The sequence below is a fragment of the Ascaphus truei genome, chromosome 6, assembly GCF_040206685.1.
Source record: "Ascaphus truei isolate aAscTru1 chromosome 6, aAscTru1.hap1, whole genome shotgun sequence".
Lineage (NCBI taxonomy): Eukaryota > Metazoa > Chordata > Amphibia > Anura > Ascaphidae > Ascaphus > Ascaphus truei.
Window position 1 is genome coordinate 107,697,855 of NC_134488.1, and position 26,035 is coordinate 107,723,889.

The 26,035-nt window shown below is 42.7% G+C and overlaps 1 protein-coding gene across 3 annotated transcripts in view; it reads right to left on the minus strand.

Annotated features, from left to right (window-relative positions):
- The window catches only part of LOC142497622 (protein kinase C and casein kinase substrate in neurons protein 1-like), a 43,001-nt gene that overhangs the window by 10,525 nt on the left and 6,441 nt on the right, over positions 1-26,035 (minus strand). The window contains exons 2-5 of one of the 3 annotated variants that reach the window (XM_075605665.1): positions 10,369-10,447; positions 7,446-7,602; positions 6,904-7,139; positions 5,155-5,310 (exon numbers count right to left, since the gene is read on the minus strand). In XM_075605665.1, the coding sequence (XP_075461780.1) occupies positions 5,155-5,310; positions 6,904-7,139; positions 7,446-7,602; positions 10,369-10,428 (609 nt within the window). In that variant the 5' untranslated portion in view covers positions 10,429-10,447. Of the gene's footprint in view, positions 1-5,154; positions 5,311-6,903; positions 7,140-7,445; positions 7,603-10,352; positions 10,448-26,035 lie in introns of all 3 variants that reach the window. The other 2 variants (XM_075605666.1, XM_075605667.1) reach the window with 2 other exon arrangements.

Consider the following 26,035-nt stretch of genomic DNA (forward strand, 5'->3'; position numbering starts at 1 on the left):
CGCTCAATCCTAATTTAATCACTACTACTAGAATGATGTCTCTTCTGCAGTGTCTTTAAAGCTGCAGTTCAAGCAATATCCTACATGTGTTTTTTGTTTGTTTTTAATCAGTTCTGTACTATGAGAAAATACTTGTAGCATTTTTTAAAAGACATTTTAAATGTATTCTAATGTAACAAGCATTTTTGTTTCTATAGAAACCATTTACAATGTCATTCCCCTTCTGAGCATTGTCCCCTCTCTTTAGCACTGCAACAATTGTATCTAGTAACTGCCTGGTCACATGGTCTTCCCCACAGAACTTTGCATTTTGGGTACTGTTTTACAGCAGTAACAGTGATATAAAGAACCCCCGAGCTGAATCTTCATCGATCGCAGGAGAACGGATCGATCTGCAACTTAGCTAATCACTTGTCAGTGTGCAGATTGTATTGATGCACCTATTGACTGAAAAAAATATATATACTTTTTTTTTTTTTTAAACGGCAGCTTGAACTGCAGCTTTAAGGATCTCATCATTTTCTTCATAATGGGCACATTTCTATAACGTGCAGTATCACACTTTATAGTGTCAGTCACACCCTATACTGTAGTCTGAGCAAGAATGCATTCCCTCTGCTCACCCTGTCTCTGTGGCCATCACCTATACTGTATATCGCCAATATTCTGTGTACACATTGCAAGAAATATTTGACTAATGCCAGACGAACTGCATTAACTAATATTCATAGGAAAGATGCCCAGCACTCCGGAATTATTTTTGCAAGACTGCATTTTAAGTACTTGTTATGTGAGACAATTACACCATTAATAACAAGTTCGTTAGGAATGTAAATAAGATCCACACCATTTGTGTTATGCCAAGATATGTTTCAATGCATTATGATATTGTATGAAAGCCACGTCAGTGATACCTATTTAAATTGAGGGATAAATTGTGGTACATTTCACTAGATTGTGATATCCTCGGGGAAAATATCCAAGGTCACAGCTACCTGTGGTACAGCTATGAGCTTTTGATTAAACGGGGAGGGATCCTGCTCAGCTAAAGATTTAAACTTGCTGGAGTGGTGCTATCGGGGATAAGGGTAATGTGTATACAAAGGAGAGAAAGACCCCCTAAGATGCACTCTGCTCCACTAATATGAAAACAATTAATTGTTTTCATATAAGTGGAGCAGAGTGCATCTTAGGGGGTCTTTCTCTCCTTTGTATACACAGCTATGAGCTTAACATTGCACTTTTTTCCCCATAACAAAGAAATATGTACAGGCTGGGAAGGGTAGAGGGCATATAAAATAAAAGAACGGGGGGTGGGGTATGGGTGAGGATGTTTAAGGGATTGGGAAGGACATTTGCATTTGCAGAAAGAGAGCAGATCAAGATACATCGACAATGTACATTTTGCACAATTGGTTAAGAAATATTGATATTTGAAACATTATAATTAAACCACTGAATCCACACTTTATCATATTTATCTTGTACTATGCAATAAACTAGTTAACTTTTCCATTAATCTCTTCTCTGACACTTTTTTTCCTCATGAGCGAGACGGAGGAAGAGACTGTTTCCAGCAACTGGCTATCGCCAACTTGCTGGCATTAAGGCTATGCATTGCTAGTCTATCTGCATATCTATCAGCCCCGGAATGGGCTTACTGAGCAAACATATTGCTGGATCCCACGGTAAAGATAGGTCTGTCATCTGGGCTATAAGCAGACAGACCTTCCACCAGATATGCAGGACCACCATATATGCCCTAGTGAGCCCCCTGTCAACATTCCTGCCCATCGCCATGGGGAGTACCTTGGATAGATTTTACTTGGTCTCCCAGGTGTTGGGTAGCACCCGTGTAGCAATTTAATTTTACTTCTTTTATATTGGAACAGGTGGATTATTTGGAAATTCTTTCAAAGATTTCCTCCCATGTTTCCTTTATTTGGTGGGGAGCCAATGTCTTCCTTCCATAAACCTAGACTTTGAATGGTCTTGGGGTGCACAGAATTGGTATAGAAGTAAGATAGCTCCCTTCTTACAACAAGCTTTAATATGCAAATGCTCAAAGGTTGTTAAGCATCTGGTGGCTGCTTCAGAATAGTTTAAGGGAGTAACAAAATGCATGAGTTGTGAATACTGATAAAAACAGCTGCAAGGGAGCTTTGTAATGTCCTGAAGGGAGCACAATGATTTTATATTGGGCCCTTCATATAGATCCTTGAGATGCCTGCCTTACGCCATTGTGTGAATAGGTTGGACACACCTGGCGCAATGTCTTTATTGTTAAAAATGGGAGTTGGAGGGGATGGAATGAATAAATTCAACAATTGTAATCCAAATGTATGCCATAGTTACATGGAGTGTATAAGGACTGGGTGAGCTAGATCATCTTGCTGCCTGAGATTCTTGGGTAGCCACAGTAGCACGGACATGTTAGCGACCTTGGCCAGCGCTGTCTCCAAATTAGTCTCAAGAGGTAGTAACCATTGGAGTAAACAACGGAGTCTAGAAGCTATGTAGTAGCGTTTATAAGTCTGGTGGAGCCATGCCATCTGTCTGACATGGAAGACCTCTTCACTGAATTAATTCTGCATGTCCATGAGATTGCAGAATCTTTCCACTGATTCATCCACTTTTTCAACCATTTAAAAAGTGCGGGATAGTTACTGTCATATGTACTTTCGTAAGTTTTTGGAACATTACCCCCTAAATATTTCAGGTGGTGTTCTTTCCACTGAATGTCAAAATGAAGTGATTATAATCTTAGAAATATGGGTTGGAAGATGAAAACTTATTATCACTGTCTTAGATTAGTTTATTTTAAACTTTAAGGCCTGTCTAAAGTGAGTCAGTCCCTGAAACAAAAAAAGAGAATTAAAGGGGCCTTTTAGTGTAAATAAGATGTCTGCAAACAGTGATAGTTTGTACTCTGCCTGGTCTACATTTATTCCCCATTAGCCATTTACTCAGTTGGGAAGCAAGGGTTGCTATGACTATTTCAAATAATAAAGGGGAAAGGGGGCAACCCTGATGTGTACCATTGTTGATCTGAAACGGGTCTGAAATAAAACCCAACGTTTTCACTGATGCGGTGAGTGTTCTACAATGCTTTGACCCCATTCAAAAAGCGAGAGTCAAAGCCTATATTTTGAGGTGTTGGGAACATAAACAGGCAAGAGAGATGATCAAAAACTTTTTCGGCATCGAATGCCAAAATCATAGTGGGAATGGTATGTGAATTTACATGGTGATAGAAAAAGATAGAGGACATCGCTGCAAAAATCCCACAAGTTTATTGGTTGAGGGGGTGCAACCAGGGAAATATCCTTAGGTAATAGAGGGTTTGTACCAGAAGATACAAGAGATACAGAGATACCAAAAAGATGGTGCACACCTCTGCATAAATTGCAAAGATGATGGTAGAATAAAAGAACAATACTTTAATGGGTATAGTTAAAATAAGGCACACAAATAATGTGTAATGTAGGCAAAATAAAATGTTACATTTTGCCTACATTAGACAAATTATTGTGTGCCTTATTTTAACTATACCCATTAAAGTATTGTTTTTTTTTTATTCTATCTTTGCAATTTATGCGGAGGTGTGCACCATCTTTTTTGGAATTTACATGGTGTCTAATATTAATCACCCTCCTGACATTATCGGAGGTCTGTCTTTGAGGGACAAAACCAACCTGGTCTGGGAGTATAATGGAAGTTAGGCAGTTTTTCACTCTATTAGTTAATACCTTGGCAAAACATTTTGACACCTACATTTATTAGAGAGATGGGTCTGTAATTGGAACAGAGTGTGGGATCCTTCCCTTCCTTCGGTATTCTACAAAAACAAAACACAAAGGGAGCCCAGAGCTACATCCAATATGTCAAAAATACACAGTGAAATACCTATTCATATCTCTTGAAAAAAGGGTCATTTAGTTTAACCCTTTGGCCAAAGCATTATAAGCCTGCGAGCCACTTCAAGGCATGACCAGGTTTTAAGCTCGCCCCTCCCCACTTTCCATATGTACAGGTCTTTTCATGCAGCTGGTTGTGACAGATCCAATGCAGATCATTCTTCCTGTAATTATACAGGTAAATAAGAATTTTTATCAGTTAGTGTTAGGACCTGCAATATCTGGTTCTGCATAGAAGTGGCTCACAGGCTTATAATGCTTTGGCCAAAGGGTTAAATTAAATGACCCTTTTTACAAGAATATATATATATATATATATATGTATGTATTTCACTGTATTTTTGTCATATTGGATATAGCTCTGGGCTCCCTTTGTGTTTTGTAGTATACAGTGCCACGCTCAGTAGCACTCCTTTTGACACACACACACACATATATATATATATATATATATATTTATATTTATATTTATATTTTGGGGTGTTTATATGAGCTTACTGGGTATCTGTGTGTTTTTTTTACTTTCCTTCGGTATTACTGAAATTGTGGGCGAAAACATCTCGCTAGGTAATTTAGCCCCTCTTAAAAGGTCGTTAAATAAACGAACCAATCTAGGGGCAAGAATACCAGCTGATTTTTTTTATAGTATTGATTTGAGAAGCCATCTGGTCTTGGGGCTTTGGAGGGTCTAAGGGATTTTATTAAGTCTAGTACCTTTTCAAGGGAGAATGGTTGGCCCAGTTGTTTCGATACCTAAGGACTCAAAGTCGGGGTATTACAATGATCCAGATAATCATGGATCGCTTTCTCTCTGACTGGCCGTTCTTAAGTGCTGCCGGATATATTATAAAAAGATTGATAAAAATGTGACAAATTCTCAGTTAATCTGCTTCAGCCGTGAAGTAACGACCCAGCTTTGTCTTTTATCGCAGGTATATTATGACTGCTTGTTTATTGCGTAACTTAGTGGCCAGTAACTCATGCGCCTTTATTGCCTTTATCATAAAAGAGCTGCCTGGTCCACCTCATTGCCTTTCAGTATCTTCTATTAATATGGCTTTGAGTGCTTGGCGTGTTTGATCTATTTGTGTTCTTAGTGTCACATTGCCTTTTTGGTCTACAGTCTAGCCTTTCTCACAACAAGCTTAAAATATGTCACAAGTTCCAGCAGGGAAAAAGAAGAGCTTGTTAAGGAGCTGACAGTAGTAATTGAGTTCTTCTCACGGTTGTAGCTCACCTTTTCCATGTCCTGCTTACATTTATCATGCTCTTCTGTAAGCTTCTTCTGCTTCTCTTGAGACAGTTCAGGATTGATCTTTCCATTGTTCTCTCGGACAGTAGCCAAGTGCTCCTTCTTGCATGCCTTGTGGTAGGCTGTCTTTGATTTTTCCAGCTGGGAACAATAAGGAGTATTTTGAGTATACTGTATACTAGTGGCTGGAGATTAGCACTTGAGTATATTTTAAAACTGGTTGAGAAAATTAACTTTTTAAATGCAAAGCTGACCAAATGTTTCTGTAAGGGACAATGCCCCATCTGAGATCCAAAATTCACCATTTTGGTGGATGGTCCTACTTTGCCTATCACAAATGGTAGGTACCTAACTATTTTAATGGAGTTAAATCTTGTACATCATTCTGGGCACAAAGTGTCACTCTGAGAACCATCCATTTCTAACAGTCTGAACCAAGACTGGCCTTGTTAAAAAAAAGTTAGTTGGGTAGAGGACATAATGAAAACCTTAAAGAGAGGAACCTGGTCTGGAAAGAAGACCCCTGTTCAATACGCTGTGAAGGTCTTCCATGTGTTGGAGAAGTGTTTAGCTCCATTCAAATGAAGGGGAATAACATTTTCTCTAGAGAATGGATTTGCAGCATATTGAGAATTCTTACAATGGTTAATCCTCATTTACCTGCCTTTTTTTTTTTACATAGTAGAGGGGCAGGTGGCCCTCTTTATTATACAAATGATAGATACACCTTCATACAATATACATACATTATATTGGTGGATAAAGGAACCTTCACACATTATACAGAGCACACGAACCCCTCTTACATTATACAGAGTATAGGAAACTCTCATACATTATACAGAGCACAGGGACCTCTCATACATTACACAGAGGACAGGGACCCTCTTACACTATATAGAGGACAGGAACCCTTTTACTTTACACAGAACACAGGTCCTTCTTCCATTAAGCAGATAACCGGCCCCCTCTTACATTATACATAGGACCGGACCTCCTCTTACATTATACATAGGACCGGACCTCCTCTTACATTATACAGAGGACATGACCCCCTCTTGAATTATACAGAGGACATGACCCCCTCTTACATTATACAGAGGACATGACCCCCTCTTGCATTATACAGAGGACATGACCCCCTCTTGCATTATACAGAGGACATGACCCCCTCCTTGCATTATACAGAGGACATGACCCCCTCCTTGCATTATACAGAGGACATGACCCCCTCTTACACTATATAGAGGACAGGACCCCCTCTTACATTACACAGAACACAGGACCCTCTTCCATTAAGCAGAGGACCGGACCCCCTCTTACATTATACATAGGACAGGTACCCCTCTTGCATTATACATTATCCACATGACAGGACCCTCTCTTACAGTACACAGAGAACAGGTACCCCTCTTGCATTATACAGAGGACAGGACCCCGTCTTACATTATCCACATGACAGGACCCTCTCTTACAGTACACAGAGAACAGGACCCTCTTTTACATTATCCACATGGCAGGGACCCCCTCTTATATTATACAGAGGACAGTAACCCCTTAATTATACCGAGGACTGGGACCCCTCTTACATTATACAGAGGACAGGGACCCCCTCTTACATTATACAGAGGACAGGGACCCCTCTTACAATATACAGAGGACAGGGACCCCTCTTCATTATACAGAGGACAGGGACCCTCTTAGATTATACAGAGGACTGGGGTCCTCATTTACCTTCTTTAACTTCTTTGCCCAAGGTTTCTGCGCCTTGTGGAATCCATTCTCAATCTCGTATGACTCCTTAAATCCTCCAAAGATCTTACGATGGTAAGTCTCCTTCTGCCAGTTGCGTATTTTGTCTGTATCATCTGTTACCAGTGTCTTCTGTATTTGTACATGCAGCTCACCGAGACGCTCTGTGGCATTCATGAATGCTTGCCAGGCGCACAGAAGGGAGCCGTACATAGGACCTGGTAATGATGGGTAAACCATAGAGACAAATTACTGTTCACGTCTACTAATGCCCTGGGTACAATTAAAAGGTGCCCATCTGTAAAAAGCATTTAGTTACAACCACTGGTTGGATATAAGAGTTGTTTTTATTAGATAACTGTTGCTAAATGTTCTACCCCTTTCTATGGCGGAAAGTTCACATTGCTTTGTGCTTTGCTGTCTATTTTGGCACTGAAGTGGTAAAGTGCAAGTATGGACGGCCGCTGTTCCCAACTAGAGTGGTCCTGAATTTTTGCATCCGTCCTGCACAGCTGCTGACTTACTGCTGTCTACCAGTGGCTTCCACTTGTGGGTCCACTCTTCCATCTGTAGCGCGTACTGCCTCTCAATCTTGGCTCTGTCCTGGAAGCAAGCTACAATTTCGTCACACAGACGGTGCCCGTCTTCCATCCGCTTCACTGTGCTGTTGTAGTTGTTGGGCTGGAGAGGACAACGCATTACAGGAGAATTATTCAAACACGAAAAGTATCTTCTGCTTTGTGCTAACATTTTTTTTTGGTTAATAATCCCGCTTTACTCCATGCTGCAGATTATGCACCAGATTGATATACATGGCGCATTTAACTATCACATCTAAGAACAAACTCTCATTGCCCTTACAGTATTGTGACAATTTTGCAGCCAGAAGACTTTGATACGACTCCTTCAAACACTGAGCTTCAGGTTATTCTGTCATTTTCAACACAGATCGATATTATTTAGCCATGATTTGTATGATCCTTGTGGTTATGCAGAACCTTTTGCATTTGAAAGCATACAGAACCCCTATAAACTCATATTGAACACCCAAAATAACCACAATATAAATATATATATATAAATATATATATAAATATATATATATATATATATACACACACACACACACACACACACACACACACACACACACACACACACACACACACACACACACGTATAAGTATCAAAGAGGAGTGCTACTGAGCATGGCAATATATATTTAAAACCAGAGACAGAACATGAAACACAGACAGAGCCCAGTGCTACATCCATTGACACAAATACACGGTACAGTGTATGTATGTATATATATCTATCTATATATATATATATATATAGATATATATATATATATCTTTTGAATAAAATGGTCTTTTAGTTTAACTCTTTGGCCAAAGTGTCGTAAGCCCTTGAGCCCCTCAAAGGCAGACCACGTCTCAAGGGTCCTAACACTAATATAAATTCTTAATAACCTGTACATTACCAGGAAGAATGATTTATAATATATCTGTCAAAATTAGTTGCATAAGGGGGGCTCAAGGGCTTACGACACTTTGGCCAAAGAGTTAAACTAAAAGACCATTTTATTTAAAAGATATATATATATATATATATATATATATATATATATATATATGCACTGTACCGTGTATTTGTGTCAATGGATGTAGCACTGGGCTCTGTCTGTGTTTCATGTTCTGTCTTTGGTTTTAAGTGCATTTGAAAGCCCATGAAAGCAAATAGGTGTATGCTAATTACGCTTCTGTGGCTAGAACTGAAACAAAAACTATTTTGTGGCTCATCTAAAGCTTAGGTATAAAACCAACTGTGCAACATTATTTATGCTGTTGCAATAAATCCTCACAGCTATTAAAATGTCATTATTTTCTCATGTTGCACTGTCAGTGTACACAGTGTTATGCATAGAATTTGCAGGCTGAACTACTTTCCCCTTACAGCATGCAGTCTAGTTTCTGGTACATGAGGCACAGGTAAATAAAGGCACATATTTACCAAACCGTGTAACTGCATAAGACACCAAACCAGCACCGTAAGACACTTTCTGACCCATTCACTTGCATAGGCCAGAACGTGTCTTCTGAAATAGCACTGAGTAGTAAATATGGCCCAAAGTTTGTGACTGTTATTCATAAGTAACTTTTCTACAGACGTGTGCACACTAGGACTGTCCCAGGTAAAGCGGGTCACTCGGTAGCTTTATTGCAAAAATAACTGGATTAATTATGTATACCACGTCCGATTAATAATATTACAATAATAGTTTAATTTTCATTGAAAAACTGCTTTCTTATGGGAGTTACTTTGACCTGTGTTTTTAGTGCCAGTTCAAAGGGATTTATAAAACATTTGCTGTTAAAAAGGTGACAATTTGTGTGATCATTTAAATTACATCTCCCAGAAGTGCCATGGATTCTTTGGGTTAATACTGTAAGTCCTCAAAGTTCCTTCTCATGGGAGAAAATAACCACAAGACTACAACCCCTCTTTAGTTGTGCCATGTTTATTTTGTATATTGCCAACAGCCTATGCTATGTATCAAGGCAATTTTGGATCAAAACATATGCATTTTAATCCTGCCCCTATGTATCAAAGAATTTTGCCCCAGCGGCCCTAGCTTGCACCCAGGTGTGTGTCGGTAGGATGAGTTGGGGAGGAGTTGCATGGTATCACATTCTGCATCTCTATGCGCATGCCGTTTACCTTTTATTTGCAACCCCAAAATCATCACTATCTGAAGTGGTGTAAACCTAACATTCTGCGTCCGATGTAAGGAACTGTTCTTACACGCGCCGCAGGTCTGTACCAAAACCGGAGCACTGCATCTAAACCAGGAGTGGGCAGCTCCAGTGCTCAAGGGCCACCAGCTGGTCACTGATTGAGCCACCTGTGCTGAAGCTGGGATATCCTGAAAACCTGACCTGTTGGGGGGAGGAGGGGTGCCTTTAGAACTGGAGTTGAGCACCTCTGGAGAAGATATTGAGGCTAACATTGAGCTTCAGCAGCACGAGTTAGCATGGTTGTTCTATTAACATTGTACTCGTGGTGTCAATTCTCTCATCTAGAGAAGCATTAGACTAATGCTCCTTTTTTGGCAGAGAGTTTGTCAGGGTTTTGTACATGGTAATAATGCTTTAACCCAGTGGCGCTCAATGCCAATCCTCAAGCCCCCCAACAGGTCAGGTTTTCAGGATATCCCAGCTTCAGCACAGGTGTCTCAATCAGAGGCTCAGTCAGAGACTGATTGAGACACCTGTGCTGAAGCTGGGATACCTTGAAAACCTGACCTGTTGAGGGGGAGGACAGGGGTGTGGGCTTGAGGATTGGAGTTGAGCGCTGCTGCTTTAACCCACTATTACTGGATATTTCTGTGTGTCTTGGTCTGTTTGCAGTGTGTCTGTGGCACATACTGCTTTGTACTCATACCATCCAGAAGCTGTCACTGGTGACCTCATCCACCGCGACATCGCTGTATATCACTGACATAACTGCGCCGTTCTCTCTCCTGCAAGAAAGCGTGAGAAGTGATCATTGTGATCAAGTGGTCCAACCTAAAACAAAAGTGAACTCAGGACAGGGGCAAGTAAAATAGGTTAAATGTAGCTGATTGACACTTTATTGTTTTACAAACAATTCTAAGAGCCAAAATTAAATTCAAAAAGTTTAAATATTGAAAACCCTTTATTTTATTTACGTGGTAAACAAATGGTTTGGAGGGTTTTTACAATGTTTGGCAAATGACCTTATCACTAAAGTACATTAATCGATGATCATACTTGTTAGTGTAGCTTTGTTCCTTTTGGTTACAAAGTAATTATGGTGCCATTATTAGTGAAAACGATAAACATAAGTAGCTGATCGGTTTGAATCCAGTGTTCCCGACAACCAGGGATTCACAGTCATTTCTCACAAGGTATAAGTAAGACAGTTAGCGTCAGGGTGATTGAATCTTTCTAAGGAAACCGATTACACTAAATTAATTTAAAAAAAATTGTCCCTTTTAACACAGATGTTAAACTAGCTTTGACCCCCTAACGAGAGATCCTGCAGCTGCACGCATTGAAAACAGAAGGGGAAAAAACAGCGCAATAAAGAAGTCATACAAACAAATGAGAAATTGTGCTTCACTGCAAAAGACTTCCCAGGATATCTCAAACAATGCTTCCAACCCAAATCAGGGGCGCGATAACGCCGAAGGTACATACAAAATGAGAAAAACACAAAATAATGCAATATTGGACGGCAATAGCAATGTGTGACCAAACGAATACACTGATACCCTCACAAGTGTAGTGAAAAAGTGAACAAACTGGGCGCTCTTTAAATGTATCAGATGCACAGTGATAGAGTGAATTATCAGTGATATATACATATAAATTGTATCAAAACCATAAATACACTGCTCGAAAAAGAACGTCCTCTTAGTCCTTGCAAACTTTGTCTTCTTGGACATGGGGAGCGCAGAATCAATGGTATGTGAGAAAATAATTTAAAAAACATACATAGTGCTATAACTGCAGCTATAACAAAAACATTTTTTTACAAGTGAGGCAGAAAATCAGGCAGTGGATATAAATAATGATTTATTTGATGATGGGTTGCCTGTGTTGCTGGTCGGGTGAAATATCCTCTATATCTAGGCTCAGACTGATAGAGAGACATTGTTCAATACAAAACAATACTGTAGTTAGCCCAGTGTTTTTCAACCAGGGTTCTCAGGATAAGGGTTCCCCGGGCATCCCTAAAGGGTTCCCTGCAATTTTCTGGTCATTTGAAAATTGTATCAAATACAGAAGAATTTACAATGCATCTGATCACAGACGCGCTATAGGAGATGGTTGGGGGTTCCTCAGAATTCCACTTAGGGTTTCTTAACCAAAAAAAGGTTGGAAACCACTGCTGTAGCCAGTTAAAAAGGATTAATAACACTCACAGACATCTGTACAAAAACTCATGGGGGGGGTAACAGATTGTGCGGGGTCTTGGACGTCTCAGACGGTAGCTGGAGGTTCCGACAATCCCTTGATGCTCCTGGTCTTCTCATCGCACCGCCGTCAGGTTTGTGCAGACCTTGCACATCAGCGATGACCACCTACATGACAGGTCCCTTAAAGTGATGTCCTTCCCACTCATTTTCTGAGGGTATATAAATCAGGACTGAGAATGAACCCCTGAGGAGGCTACCATTGCAATGTGAAATGCGTAGTAGGGCGATTACATGCAGGAGAGCTGTTTGTTTTGGAAGAGAAAGATCTGTGATGGACGATGGAAATGAAGTCCTCCCTGATCTGCCGGGGTCTGCACAAACCTGACGGCGGTGCGACGAGAACAGCAGGAGCATCAAGGGATCGTCTGAACCTCCAGCTATCGTCTGAGATTTCCAAGACCCCACACAATCTGTTACCCCACAATGAGTTTTTGGACAGATGTCTGTGAGTGTTGTTAATCATTTTTAACTAGCTACAGCGGTGTTTTCCAACCCTTTTTTGGTTAAGAAACCCTAAGTGAAATTCTGAGGACCCGCAACCATCTCCTATAGCAGCTCTATGATCAGATGTATTGTAAATTCTTCTGTATTTGATCCAATTTCAGTACAGAAGGACCCATTTTTTCTGTCTGCAAGTCTTTTCGCTACCATGACGTAATAAATGTTCCATATTTAAACGTTTTGCCTCCAGCCCAGTTCCTAAGCTGTGCGCAGCCCTACCTTTTTTGTTCCTGTATCGCACTGGACTGGACACGCCACGGGAAAATGTACTGCATGGATATCAAGGAGTTGTGAGTATACTCATTGACTCTGAATTGTCATTACTCTCTCTAAATAGTCAGTGTGGGTTACGGTGATTCATGTATTGATTTGGAGCTACGGGAGGACACTTGCCTGCAACCTGGAGGGGCTCTGGTGATGCGGGAACTTTTCCAGGACTATGCAGGTTTGGCATCGCTCTTTCCCTTGATTTGCGTGAGTATCAAGAAAGATACTCTATTCCTTATTTACCAAACAACACTAGGCTTATTATCCACCAACAAAAAGAACTATATCCAGCAGTTTTTATGGACTGTTCCACTAACACTCAACAATTGAAGTGTATACTTTTCAAGGTCTGCATACTCACCATAGGAGTTAGAAGCACCCATTTTTGGATTCATTTCCTAATTTTTTTTATGTTGATACAATTTTCAAATGACCAGAAAATTGCAGGGAACCTTTAGGGATGCCCGGGGAACCCACGGGTTCCTAGGAACCCTGGTTCAAAAACACTGGGCTAAAGTACCATTTTGTATTGCATTGTCTCTATCGTTCTGAGCCTAGATAGAGGATATTTCACCTGACCAGCAACACACACAACCCATCATCAAAGAAATCCTTTATATTCACTGCCTGATTTTATGCTACACCTGTGAGTGTACCAGTGTAATCTTTTGGTCACAAATTGCTATTGCCATACAATATTGCACTATTTTGTGTTTTTTCATGTACCTTCCGAGTTAATGCGCCCCTTGTTTGGTTTGGCACTGCACACTTGGCTGGACACTTGAAGTAACTGCTAGAGACAGGTCATTGCAGAGAGGTTTTCTTTTTAGAATGTTCAGATAAACAAGGTAATCCAACTCAGTTGGGTGCTTTATACATACGTGGTGACAACAGGACATGCATAGTGAAGAACAAGCGGAGGCCCCCAGCATGGGGCCATCCTCTGGCTATTGCTGGGGCATCAAAGGAGGCCTGCGTCCCGGGGGTCTGTCTGACTCGCAACCTGGCTCTGTGCGGGCAGGTGGCATCGCCTCCTGCCACTTTGTGGCCAGATATGAGAAAGCAGGTATAAGATGAAGCAAGGGGGGGGCACAGGGTCAGAACAAAGGATTCTGCAAAGGATGCATAACACTGAGGGATATAGGCACTGGTTATACGGTTGGGCCGTTTGTTTATTGGCTGTGGATGCTGGCACTGTTGGAACCTGGCAGCCAACGGGGGTGTTTCTTTTGTGTTTCAGTTAACGCATCAAATTTACGGGTTGAGCAAACTCCACCCCAGGTTTGTTTTGACAGCCGGTCTTGGTACGCCGTGGCTGGTTCGCAGTCTCTTTTAGTAGATTTATGTATCTGGTATAATAAAGCTGTGACCATTTATTACCCGCAACAACAGTGCATTGGAGTCACTTATTTTGGGTAGGTTGGTTTTGGGTATAAACTAGATATGCAGGGGCCTAAGATCGGCACCGTAAGCCCTTGTGAGAGATGAGAACAAGGCTTGAGTTTTAGAGCACACACAATAATGAGAGTGTAGTTTTATTGCTGACAGTCCCAATCCTTCCCTCGGAAGTCACTCGCACCGTCCCAGGCACAATCCCCACTTTGTTTGGCCCATTAGGTTAGTTACAACACCTCTTTGTTCCCGTTTGGTCCTCTCAGTTGTATCATTTCTCTCTGCGAGAGGAAATTTCAGCTGCTCTAATTTTATCAAGAAACCTAATGGGGTTTTTTTTGCAGAGAAACACAACATTACAAAAAGGAACATTTGATTTTATTTCTGGATCTATGATTGCAATTTTAGAGCTGAATATTGTAGGGTTAGTTAATGACTGATAACTAGACATGCAGCTGTAGCTGTAGGACACAGTGCTAACACAACATATCACACTGCGGTTCCTCTTCAGTATGCTACGAAGCTGTAGATTAGTTTGTAAACATGATGGGAAAGACTTGGGAGAAGCTTGATTCCCCCTTATAGGCAGAAATAAATCTATGCAGATTGATATGCACCTTCATGTTTAGATCTGAATCCTAAAATAGTGACCCGTGACCATTCTACGTGGGGAAATGGGCAGCTGATTGGCACTGCAGAGCATATCTGGGAGAACAGAAATCAGATTATACAGGCTGCATTGTCTATAAAGGCTCGCAGCCCGGCACATGATCAGAAGTTTCACAGCCCAAGACTGCATTTCATTTCCTTCCTTAAAACACTGCCAAAAGGAGACTAAAAAGAGCATGTGGGTGCAGATTAAATAAATCATAACACATGCAAGATGCATATTAGAGCATATACACATCTGTGTGCTTCTTAAAATAAACACATCTGCAAAACTGATGCAAAAAAGTGACTGATTTATCAATGAAAAGAAGTCCCACTGCGAGCAACTGGGTTTCCTTTCTTGCAATTATTTTACAGGTTGTGCGGCAGTTTTTTTGCACTGAGACTTAGTAAACCGTCAAGTGTTTTAGTGATGGATACGTATCTGCATGTAGAATACAGACACTTTTTAGTCCTGTACAGTTAGGTCCGGAAATAATTGGACACAGATGCAAGTTTTGTTATTTCGGCTGTGTACCAAAATAAATTCAAGTTACAGTTAAATAATGAATATGGGCTTAAAGTGCAGTCTATCAGCTTTAATTTGAGGGTATTCACATCCAAATTGGAGAAACGGTTTAGGAATGACATCTCTTTAATATGTAACCCCCTCTTTTTCAAGGGACCAAACGTAATTGGACAATTGACTCTCAAGCTGTTTCATGGACAGGTGTGGGCTATTCCTTCGTTATTTCATCATCAATTAAGCAGGTAAAAGGTCTGGAGTTGATTCCAGGTGTGGCATTCGCATTTGGAAGCTGTTAACCCACAACATGCAGTCAAAGGAGCTCTCGATGTAAGTGAAACAGGGCATCCTTAGGCTTCAAAAAAAAAGAAAATCCATCAGAGAGATAGCAGGAACATTAGGAGTGGCCAAATCAACAGTTTGGTACATTCTGAGAAAAAAAGAACGCACTGGTGAGCTCTGCAACACAAAAAGGCCTGGACGTCCACGGAAGAAAACAGTGGTGGATGATCGTAGGATCCTTTCCATGGTAAAGAAAAACCCTTTCACAACATCCAGCCAAGTGAAGAACACTCTCCAGGAAGTAGGCATATCATTATCCAAGTCTACCATAAAGAGATGACTTCACGAGAGCAAATACAGACGGTTCACCACAAGGTGCAAACCATTCATAAGCCTCAAGAATAGAAAGGCCAGATTAGACTTTGCCAAACAATATCTAAAAAAATCCAGACCAGTTTTGGAACAGCATTCTTTGGACAGATGAAACTAAGATCAACCTGTACTAGCATGATGGGAAGAAAAAAGTATGGAGAAGGCTTGAAACGGCTCATGATCCGAAGCATACCACATCATCTGTAAAACACGGTGGAGGCTGTGTGATGGCATGGGCATACATGGCTTACAATGGCACTTAATCACTAGTGTTTATTGATGATGTGACAGAAGACAGAAGCAGCCGGATGAATTCTGAAGTGCATAGGGATATATTGTCTGCTCAGATTCAGTGAAGTTGATTGGACGGCGCTTCACTTTACAAATGGACAATGACCCAAAACATACTGCGAAAGCCACCCAGGAGTTTTTTTAGGCAAAGAAGTGGAATATTCTGCAATGGCCAAGTCAATCACCTGATCTCAACCCGATCGAACATGCATTTCGCTTGCTGAAGACAAAACTTAAGGCAGAAAGACCCACGAACAAACAACAACTGAAGGCAGCTGCAGTAAAGGCCTGGCAAAGCATCACAAAGGAGGAAACCCAGCATTTGGTGATGTCCATGCGTTCCAGACTTCAAGCAGTCATTGCCTGCAAAGAATTCTCGACAAAAACATTTTATTTACGATTGTATTAATTTGTCCAATTACATTTGAGCCCCTGAAATAAGGGGACTGTGTATGAAAATGGCTGCAATTCCTAAACGTTTCATACGCTATTTTTGTTCAACCCCTTGAATTAAAGCTGAAAGTCTGCACTTATTCTATTGCATCTCGGATGTTTCATTTCAAACCCATTGTGGTGGCGTACAGAGCCAAAATGATGAAAATTGTGTCAGTGTCCAATTATTTCCGGACCTAACTGTATATTTGCTACAATTGTGATAGGTGCTCTGCCTATCTTTTGCTCTATGTTAAAATGTAATGTAGAATACATTGTTACATTACAGTACTCTCGACAACTGTATTTTAAACTTCTTAGTTCCGTGGGGTTTATTGCTTGATATACACCTGCTACATAAAGTAACACTTTTTCCCTTTTTTAACTCTCATCCAGTAGGGAATATCAACCAGTTTCCCAGTTACAAAACTGGGACAAAGCCAGTGCTAAATAATAGAATCCGATTTATCAGAGGACGGAGAAATGGGATAACTTTGTTTCGATAGCCCAGAACAGTGTTTTTTGTTTTTTTTAAAAAAAAAAAAAAGATTTTTTTGATAAAACACCAAGAGAAGAGAATGCGCTCGCTCAACCTGAAGGGATCTACCCAGGGTAACGGACTTCCTAAGAAGTTTGCAAAAAGATACAATAATGTGGGATAAGGGAAGGGGGGAGGTGAAATATCCTTTGGGGTTGCACACCTAATTAATCCCTAAACATATTAGTATCGGGTAAGATTAATGTACTTGGAATACATATGAGTATGTTCATACTCCAAACAAAGCTGAGGCCTAGTGAACTCTGGAGGCTAAAGGTCGAATGGTAGACGACAAACACCTTGATGCACAGGGTGTTTTATGGAGCATCCAGGTATGTTTAAAATAACTTTAATACATCGAAGAAAAAATACACTCAAATAGTAAAAACCTATAAAAAAGGAGGGTATGGGCAACCCCAAACGATATTTCACCTTCCCCCCCCCCCTTCCCTTATCCCACATTATTGTATTTTTTTTATTAAGGAACCCTATAATTATATTGTGTAATTCTGTGGAATCCCAACCCTCTGTAATAGTGGTGTGTCTGAGATCAGATGCATTGTAAGGAACCCCAACCCTCTCTAATAGCGCGTCTGGGATCAGATGCATTGTAAGGAACCCCAACCCTCTCTAATAGCGCTTCTGAGATCAGATGCATTGTAAGGAACCCCAAACTTTCTGTAATAGCACGTCTGAGATCAGATGCATTTTTTGGAACCCCAGTGCGTCTGAGATCAGATGCATTGTAAATTATTATGTATTTGGTACAATTGTCACATGACCTGAACATTGCAGGGAACCCTTTAGGGATGCTCTGGGAACCCCTGTTGAAAAACACTGGCCTGGAATTATGGCTCCTGTCCCACACTCAGTCTCTCCTACCAACCATTGTGGGCAAGCACTGCCATCTACTGCACTTATTCCCTCACCTGCTGCCTCTGTAAATCTCCCAACATACCACTTAGATTGTAAGCTCTCCGGGGCAGGGATTTCATTTCTTGTTGTCTGATTTTTATTTGTGGCACTTATTGTACTATAATTCCCTGTACTGTATTGTCTCTCTTGTAAAGCACCGAGTACAACTGTGGGCGCTACATACATACATACATACATACATACATACTTTGATAATATGTTGTTTTCTGCACAGGTTTCCCATGTTTTACAGCCGAGGGAGTGAGTTACAGCAGGGCCCCGGGAATACGGCGGGTTCCGTTCCAGGGGCCCGCCGTATAGTGAAAATCGCCGGAAAGCGTATCCGGCGATTTTCAATGATTTTGCATGAACAGAACGGCGTTTGCCATTCTGCGCATGCGCGGTTTATGGTCTGCGCGCGCAAACTACGGTATGCGCGTGCAGACAACGGTCTGCGCAACCGCCCGTTCTGCACATGCGTGACTCTGAATCAAAGATGGCGGCCCCCTTCTCGGTGCCGCCGTATCAGCGGATCGCCGAAAAGCGGGGCCCTGCTGTATTTATCAAAAGCTTCCATCTTCAAAACTGAAATAGCTGAGGAAATAGCTGTGGCTTCCATTTGTTTCAATGTTTCTTTTCTTTGATAAATCTGGTGCTGTTTCTGTTTTGGGGTACAGTACTTCTACAGCTGGGGGAGATCGATAGAAACACATCCATGTTACACCTACTGTTACTTTGTTCTTTATCATGTGCAATGTGTCACAGGACCCTCTGGTAGCCAACAGGTTAAACACGCAGAAACCAATGGACAAGGCCAAGACTGAAGCACTGTGCTCCTTGGGAAGCAATCACGTCCTTCCAATGCCTTGGACTGCCCTACGGGAGACTTGTGAAGTCTGGAGGTGGGACACCATCCAGCAGCAGTAGATTCCTGGAATAGAAAATGTCCTGGCTGCGTGTATCAATGCCGACCCAGACTTTCCCCCAGCTCCTCATACAGCACGTGCAACCATGTTGCTTCTACTTATTTTTTATTTCTTCGCTAAATCTTGGCAGGTACAGCTTGGCTGCGCTGCTCATTTTCCGTGCGCGATTAATAGTAATACAAGAAAGGGAACTGCAGCATATTGGCAGAAGTTTAAATTCCCCTGTGTATGCTATGTATGTGCGCATAGCGCCATCCATGTACATAGCACTTTACAGCAGTAACACACGTGACTTAAAAATAGGACACAATAGAAATAAATTCTTCAGACGTAAAAATAAAAGTAGACTTTAGGAAAAGGAGTCCCTGCCCCGAAGAGCTTACAATCTAAAAGTGGTATGACGTGTGATGTCAGCTTCAGTTGTAGAATATCTGCCAGAAGAGGAGACCTTTGTGGTCCTGAAAGCTTGCACTAAAGGTATCACTTCGACCTGAATCTTAGGCTGCGGCCAGGCAGGGAGAGGGCGCGCTGGCGCTCGTGCGCTGCGCCCTGCTGGACCGGCCGATTTGTGACCAGCTAGGTGCGCGCTCACGACGTCACGGAGCTGGTCCGCCCTCATTGGGCGAACCGCTCACGTGACGCGCTTGCGGGCGGCAAATTCAAATTTGCTCGCTCTGCAAGCATCTAAGCATATGCTCAGGTGCAGGCGCTCGCTCACGCTGGCCACACACATTGCCGCAATGTGTTTCATCGCGGCCAGCGTCAGCGCGTCCGCCTGCTCAGCGCCACCCTGGACGAGGCCTTACTCACTGAGGACCTTGTTTGGTCTTTTAAAGTGGGTGGGGTGTGGGATGGTGCTTGGTAATGCTTAAAAATAGCAGTACAGCTGCTAAAGGGGCGACCCCACATAATGAAAGCGAGGGAAGAGGGAAGGGTATTGTAAACTTTAGCCCATGGGGCTGAAGCTTAGGTTGTTTACATATCATTGTAATTGACTTCCTTAAAAACATTCAGTCACCCTTATAGCAACAATCGTCTTTTCTTTACCATTGCAAAGATTTCCGAGAAGGGTGCGCTAAAGATGGCGGCTGAATTTTGATGCTCTTTGCCTGGTCGGTCTAAGATTGTTGATTTAGAGCGAGATCCACAAGAGGGAGCCAAGCTTTAGCACGCCTACTCCCACCCAAGTGAATGGGAGTAAAGGTGGGCTAAAGTTTCACACCTTTTTTCTCGACCTGGGCCTTACACTGCCGTGGATTAGGTCTATCAGAGCTACCTTAAGGCTACGCTTATAGTGCCGGCGACGGCGGGCCTCGGTCACTGGAAAAATCAAATTGAGATGACTTCCAGCGATCGCGACCAAGCCTTCGCTCTGTCGCATCGCGCTTACTATAACCGCACGCGATGGCGGCAATGCATTTCTTTTGATGCGACGTCACTGTCGCCGTTGTCAGCACTATAAGCGCAGCCTTAAAGATACTATATGTGTTGTCAAAGACAGATGTCCTGCCCCGGGGTTCCAGTGATGTATAAGTAAACAGTGGCCTACAACATGCTTGCGCTGTCTCCCAAACCGCTATATTTCACCGGAATTTTGAGCTGTTGCGTAGCTTCATCCGCTGACCGACTATCCTAATAAAGCCAATTGACCTGGTCTGCTGACTCTCGCCAAATTCTATAGAGCGTTTGCTTCAAGCTGCGGCCTGAGTCTGGTTGCGGCCTTGCAGTGGGGGGAGGGGCCGCGTTCTCTGAGGACGACATATCGCGCTTGAAAGCCACGTGAATTCCATCTGCCCTGTGTGGATTCATTCCAACTGAGACGGAGCTCTGCACTGCCTGAAGGGTCTCCCTTCAAAGACACGTCTAAGCTTCCTTTGGATATAAAGCCAGCCGGATATCACTAAACCTCGAGATTCTAATACTTCTCATGTCAGGGGTGGCCAACTCCAGCCCTCAAGAGCTACCAACAGGTCAGGTTTTCAGAATATCCCTGCTTCAGCACAGTCTTCGAGTGAACCACTGATTGAGCCACCTGTGCTGAAGCAGGGATATCCTGAAAACCGGATCTGTTGGTAGCTCTTGAGGACTGCAGTTGGCTAACACTGTCTAATCCAAGCGTAGCCACATGCTACTTTATTTTTTGGTTACTCTGAAATTCTCAAAGACTCAGACGATTTCTGCTCCGTTAAACAAGATGTGTGCCCAGAGAAAACCCTGTGTCCGTCAGTCACCTATTGTCTTAACTACGACCACAACTCACTTGTTCAACAAATTGTCAAAGAAGTGTCAGAGAAAGTGATGCTCCACATAACGTTGGTCCGTGTAATGCAAGAGATTAAACGGCCATTTTGTTTCCCCTGGAGCGGACGCTGCCAGCGGCACCTTCCCTGGTGTGTGTGTGTGTGAGAATATATATATATATATATATATATATATATATATATATATATATATATATATAGAGGTATCAGTACCGTGTTAGCCGAGCTTCAATAATCAAAAAATAAATAGATGATACCGTTCTGTGGCTAACATATATATATATATATATATATATATATATATATTTAAAACCAGAGACAGAACATGAAACACAGACAGAGCTCAGTGCTACATCCATTGACACAAATACACGGTACAGTATATATATATATATATATATATATATAAAAAATCGAAAGGTTAGTGCTATCTGCGGTGAATCTGATTGGTCCTCAGCCTCTGGCCAATCAGATTGGTGGCTCTGACGTCACCCAACTGCCACTCTCTTCCCCCTCGGCCACACACACACACACACTCTCTCTCCCCCCCCCCCCCCCGGCGCTCACTCCCTCTCTCTCATCCCCCCCTCCCCGGCGCTCACTCCCCTCCCTCCCCGGCGCTCACTTCCCTCCCTCCCCGGCGGGGGAACAGGCAGTGGGCAGGCAGCCTCGCTGAGTGGCTAAGATGTCGGCGCCCAGAAGGACTTCCCTCCCTCCCCGGCGCTCACTTCCCTCCCTCCCCGGCACTCACTTCCCTCCCTCCCCGGCGCGGGGACAGGCAGTGGGCAGGCAGCCTCCGGAAGGACCCCCGCTCCCCGGCGTTCAACCACTCCCCACCACCGCCCAGAGCATGCTCTCTACGGCTCACCCCCCACCCCCACACGCCGCTACCCCGGTCAACATCCCCGAGGAGCAGGAGGAGGGCGGCAGGGAGTTGTGGCCGCGCAATAGCTCCTTTGTGCCACCGGGAGTCGCCGGAGGCCACGAGGGGGGAGAGAACCACTGGCAGGCCGAGGAGCACGGCATGCTGCCAGGTGAGTAAATGCAGGGGGAGGAATCCATGCCTTTGACGCCCCCCCCTGCCTTTGACGCCCCCCCCCCTGCCTTTGATGCCCCCCCCTGCCTTTGACGCCCCCCGTCCCCTCCCTGCTTCCGGGCAACGCCGGTATATCAGCTAGTATATATAGATATAGATATCTTTTAGTTTAACTCTTTGGCCAAAGTGTCGTAAACCCTTGAGCCCCTCCAAGGCAGACCACGTCTCAAGGGTCCTAACACTAATATAGATTCTTAATAACATACACACATTATATATATATATATATATATATATATATATATATATATATATATATATATATATATATATATATATATATATATATTGTGACCAGGTGGTCCCCTGAAACTGAAATTAATGTGGTTCAGCTTGAGAGACCCCCTGCTTTCCACACATGTATGAACAAATGGGGGAAGGGGAGTTTGGAGGGGGCAACTGCTTCTTTAATGTAACCATTTTAATGATTTGTATCGTTTTCCAAAATAAACATGTTTTCTCTTTCTCTGGGTCCTCTGAATGTATTCACATCACCTTATCATTGGCATCTGTATATTTAGGATTTGACAAACAGTCATAATAAAGAGATTAGATAGACACTGTAAAAACCCTCAAAAGAATGTGTTAAACATGGAGACATTAAATTTAATCTATTAAACGTGCCACTGCCATTAGCTCACTTTGGTCCTGGGACAGAGTACCCCTTTAAATAAACAGGAGAGCATGGGGGAGGGATAAGGAGAGCGGGAAAGGCTGGCAAAAGATAATGGAAATTTGTGAGGACAAGAGATAGAAGCGGTGTTAGCTGTTCTGCGTGAGAGATTACTGCAATCAATGCTACTTCCATAGCTAGTGATATCCCTGCGGCTGGAAGCTTTTAGTAATACTGGACAGTAGCCAATTGCTAAAGCAATCTTCTGTAGTTAAAAGCTATCAGTCCTCACTCCCCAGCCCACACAATGCCCCAACTTATACAAGGACCAGTAAGCATCCATAGATACAACCACGAGACAGCAAGGATTGATATGTGATGGGAATAGCTGAGTACTGATTATTTTTCATTAAAGTCCCAGTGCTACTTTCAAACTTGTGTAACCTCTTCACTGCCAGGAGGGTCTGCGATGCAAAGCAATCCTTCCCAAACCATATTTAGGGGCTAATTTAAAATGGCCGATTGTAGCACCAATGAGCAAAATTGACTTGAATGGGTGTTTTCTGTCAACCAAGCATTGTCCAAAGCTAAATTCATATAACAATGCAGCTGTGTTAATACTGTAGCTGTGTTAAAAGTGAATAGTATTTGTATTTGCCCTGGCATATTAGGATTGAAAAGAAAAATCGGGTTCAAGAGACAAGTTGTTCTAAACAGACCCAAAAAGCAGCTGCTTTATAAAGTGGGCAACATTAATATGTTTTGTGTACCATAAACATTTATATATACATATCCTGCTGCGGCAGCTTTTATTCTTACTAATAACTGGCATGTTCCTGGAATGTGACACTTTTCACCCGGAGCATGCCGGGCTCCTTTTGCCTTCCCAGCCAGGGGTCATGCCCGGCTGACGCGCGGTTGATGTGTTAATAATGGTTCAGGATTTACTAGGCTGCAATGCTTCGCGTGTCCGCCAGATGGCATAAATTCATGAATTGTAATGCAGTATATATATATATATATATATATATATATATATATATATATATACTGTATAACAACAACCCCTATAACCCCTAACATACAGTACTGTACACATACAGTACTGTATATGCACATCAATGATACTGTAGGCCGGCGGGGGCGAGATGTGTTTGCAGCAGAGAGAGAACCGCTGCTCTCTCTGCGCAAACATCGGCACATTCAAAATTATTTAAAATACATTTTTATTCATAGTGTAGATGTGCAGGGGGTGTCCGGAGCTGAACCGCGTTGGTTTCAGGTCGGGGGACCCCCTGCTCCCCGAGATACAGGCCCCTTTATGAAGTGCCGGTATCCCTCTGCGTTTAAAGGTCCCGATCACGTGACCGCGGCCTGTAAAGCAAGCAGAGGGATACCGGCACCCCCTAAAGGGGCCTGTATCTCGGGGAGCAGGGGGTCCCCGGACCTAAAACCACAGCGGTTCTGCTCCGGAGACCCTCTGCACATCTACACTGTGAATAAAAACATATATAAATAAACACTCGTTCTTTACCTTAGCGGCTATGTGCTATGGTAACGAAGCAGCATTTCTGTATTTTAATAATATTGTACAGTGAGCAGGGGGTTCCCTGAGCCAGAAATTAATGCTCAGGGACCCCCTGCTCCTGCACAATATTATTAAAAATACAGAAATGCTGCTTCATTACCTTAGCGTATAGCCGCTAAGGCAATGAAGGGGTTAACTCACCGTGCCCGCTTTATTGTGGGTAGCGGGGGTGGGTGAGGGGGGTATTTGGCCCTTGGTGTGAGTTTAGGACTTGCGGGGGGGTTGCGGGTGCACTTAACCCCTTCACGGCCGTAGCAGTTAATACCGCTACGGTCATGAAGGGGTTAAGCCCTCCCGCTACCCCCCGCAAGCCCTAAACGGCCACCGTTGGGGCTAATACCCCCTTCACCCACCCCCACTACCCACAATAAAAAATAATCACACACAGCAGCCGCCAAAAAATAAATAAATAAATCTAAATAAATAAATAAATGACTATAAATAAATACATTTGAAATACATTTATATATACACACACACACACACACACATACTGTACATGCATATATTTTTTTTATATAAAAAATATAAAATCTTAAACATCTAGGAAAAGAAAAGACCGCTTATAGTGCCGGCGACGCAACGTCGTGCAAAACAAATGTATTGCCGCCATCGCGTGCGCTTATAGTAGAAGCGGCGTGACGAAGCGACAGCTTGGTCACGATCGCTGGAAGTCAAGTCAATTTGATTTTTCCAGCGACCGCAGAGTGACGTCACCGTCGCCAACAGATAAGCGCAGACAAAAGCTTGGGAATCTGCTTTATATCACTGAGATTGCTTTCATATTGGGAGGACTGTATCTTAAATAGCACTATCCTCTTGGCATCATGAAATAAGCTGCCCTCGCAGCACCTAGAAGAATTGCAGTTTGTTTTCTTACACCTACAAGACTCAATTCAGTTACAGTCTGTAACGTACGACCCCCTGCTAGCACGCGACCTGCATACGGACAAGGGTTAATACCGACGCTCGCAAGCGTACCCACTCTTCACCCACTCAGGGGTCCCTCAAATGGGTTGTATCTCTCCTCAAGCCGTCCCAATATACCACCGCCACGAACACCACACAAGTGAGCACGTGACTTTAGATATGCAACCAGGGTTAATACACAAGGCTTCTCTAGCAACCGCCCTTTCTCCTCTGGAAGGAACCAGCGAGTTAGTCTTAACCCCTACTCAATTGCACATCATAACCGTCCACTGCTACCACCTGAGGTTATGCAGATATGATAAAATATCTTAGACTAAAATATCCGCCTGGGCCTCAGGTCCCTGTTTATTATAGGAAAGACTATGCCCTCTAACACAAAATCAGTTGTAGTAACATGTGCCCGAATTTAGCAAGTTATTCTCTCCAGCGTGCACAAAGTTCATTCAGAGCCCAAAGCATTACTTATTAAATGTTTTAATATATATAAAAATACAGTGCTTGAATTACAGAAAAGGTATTACAAAATAG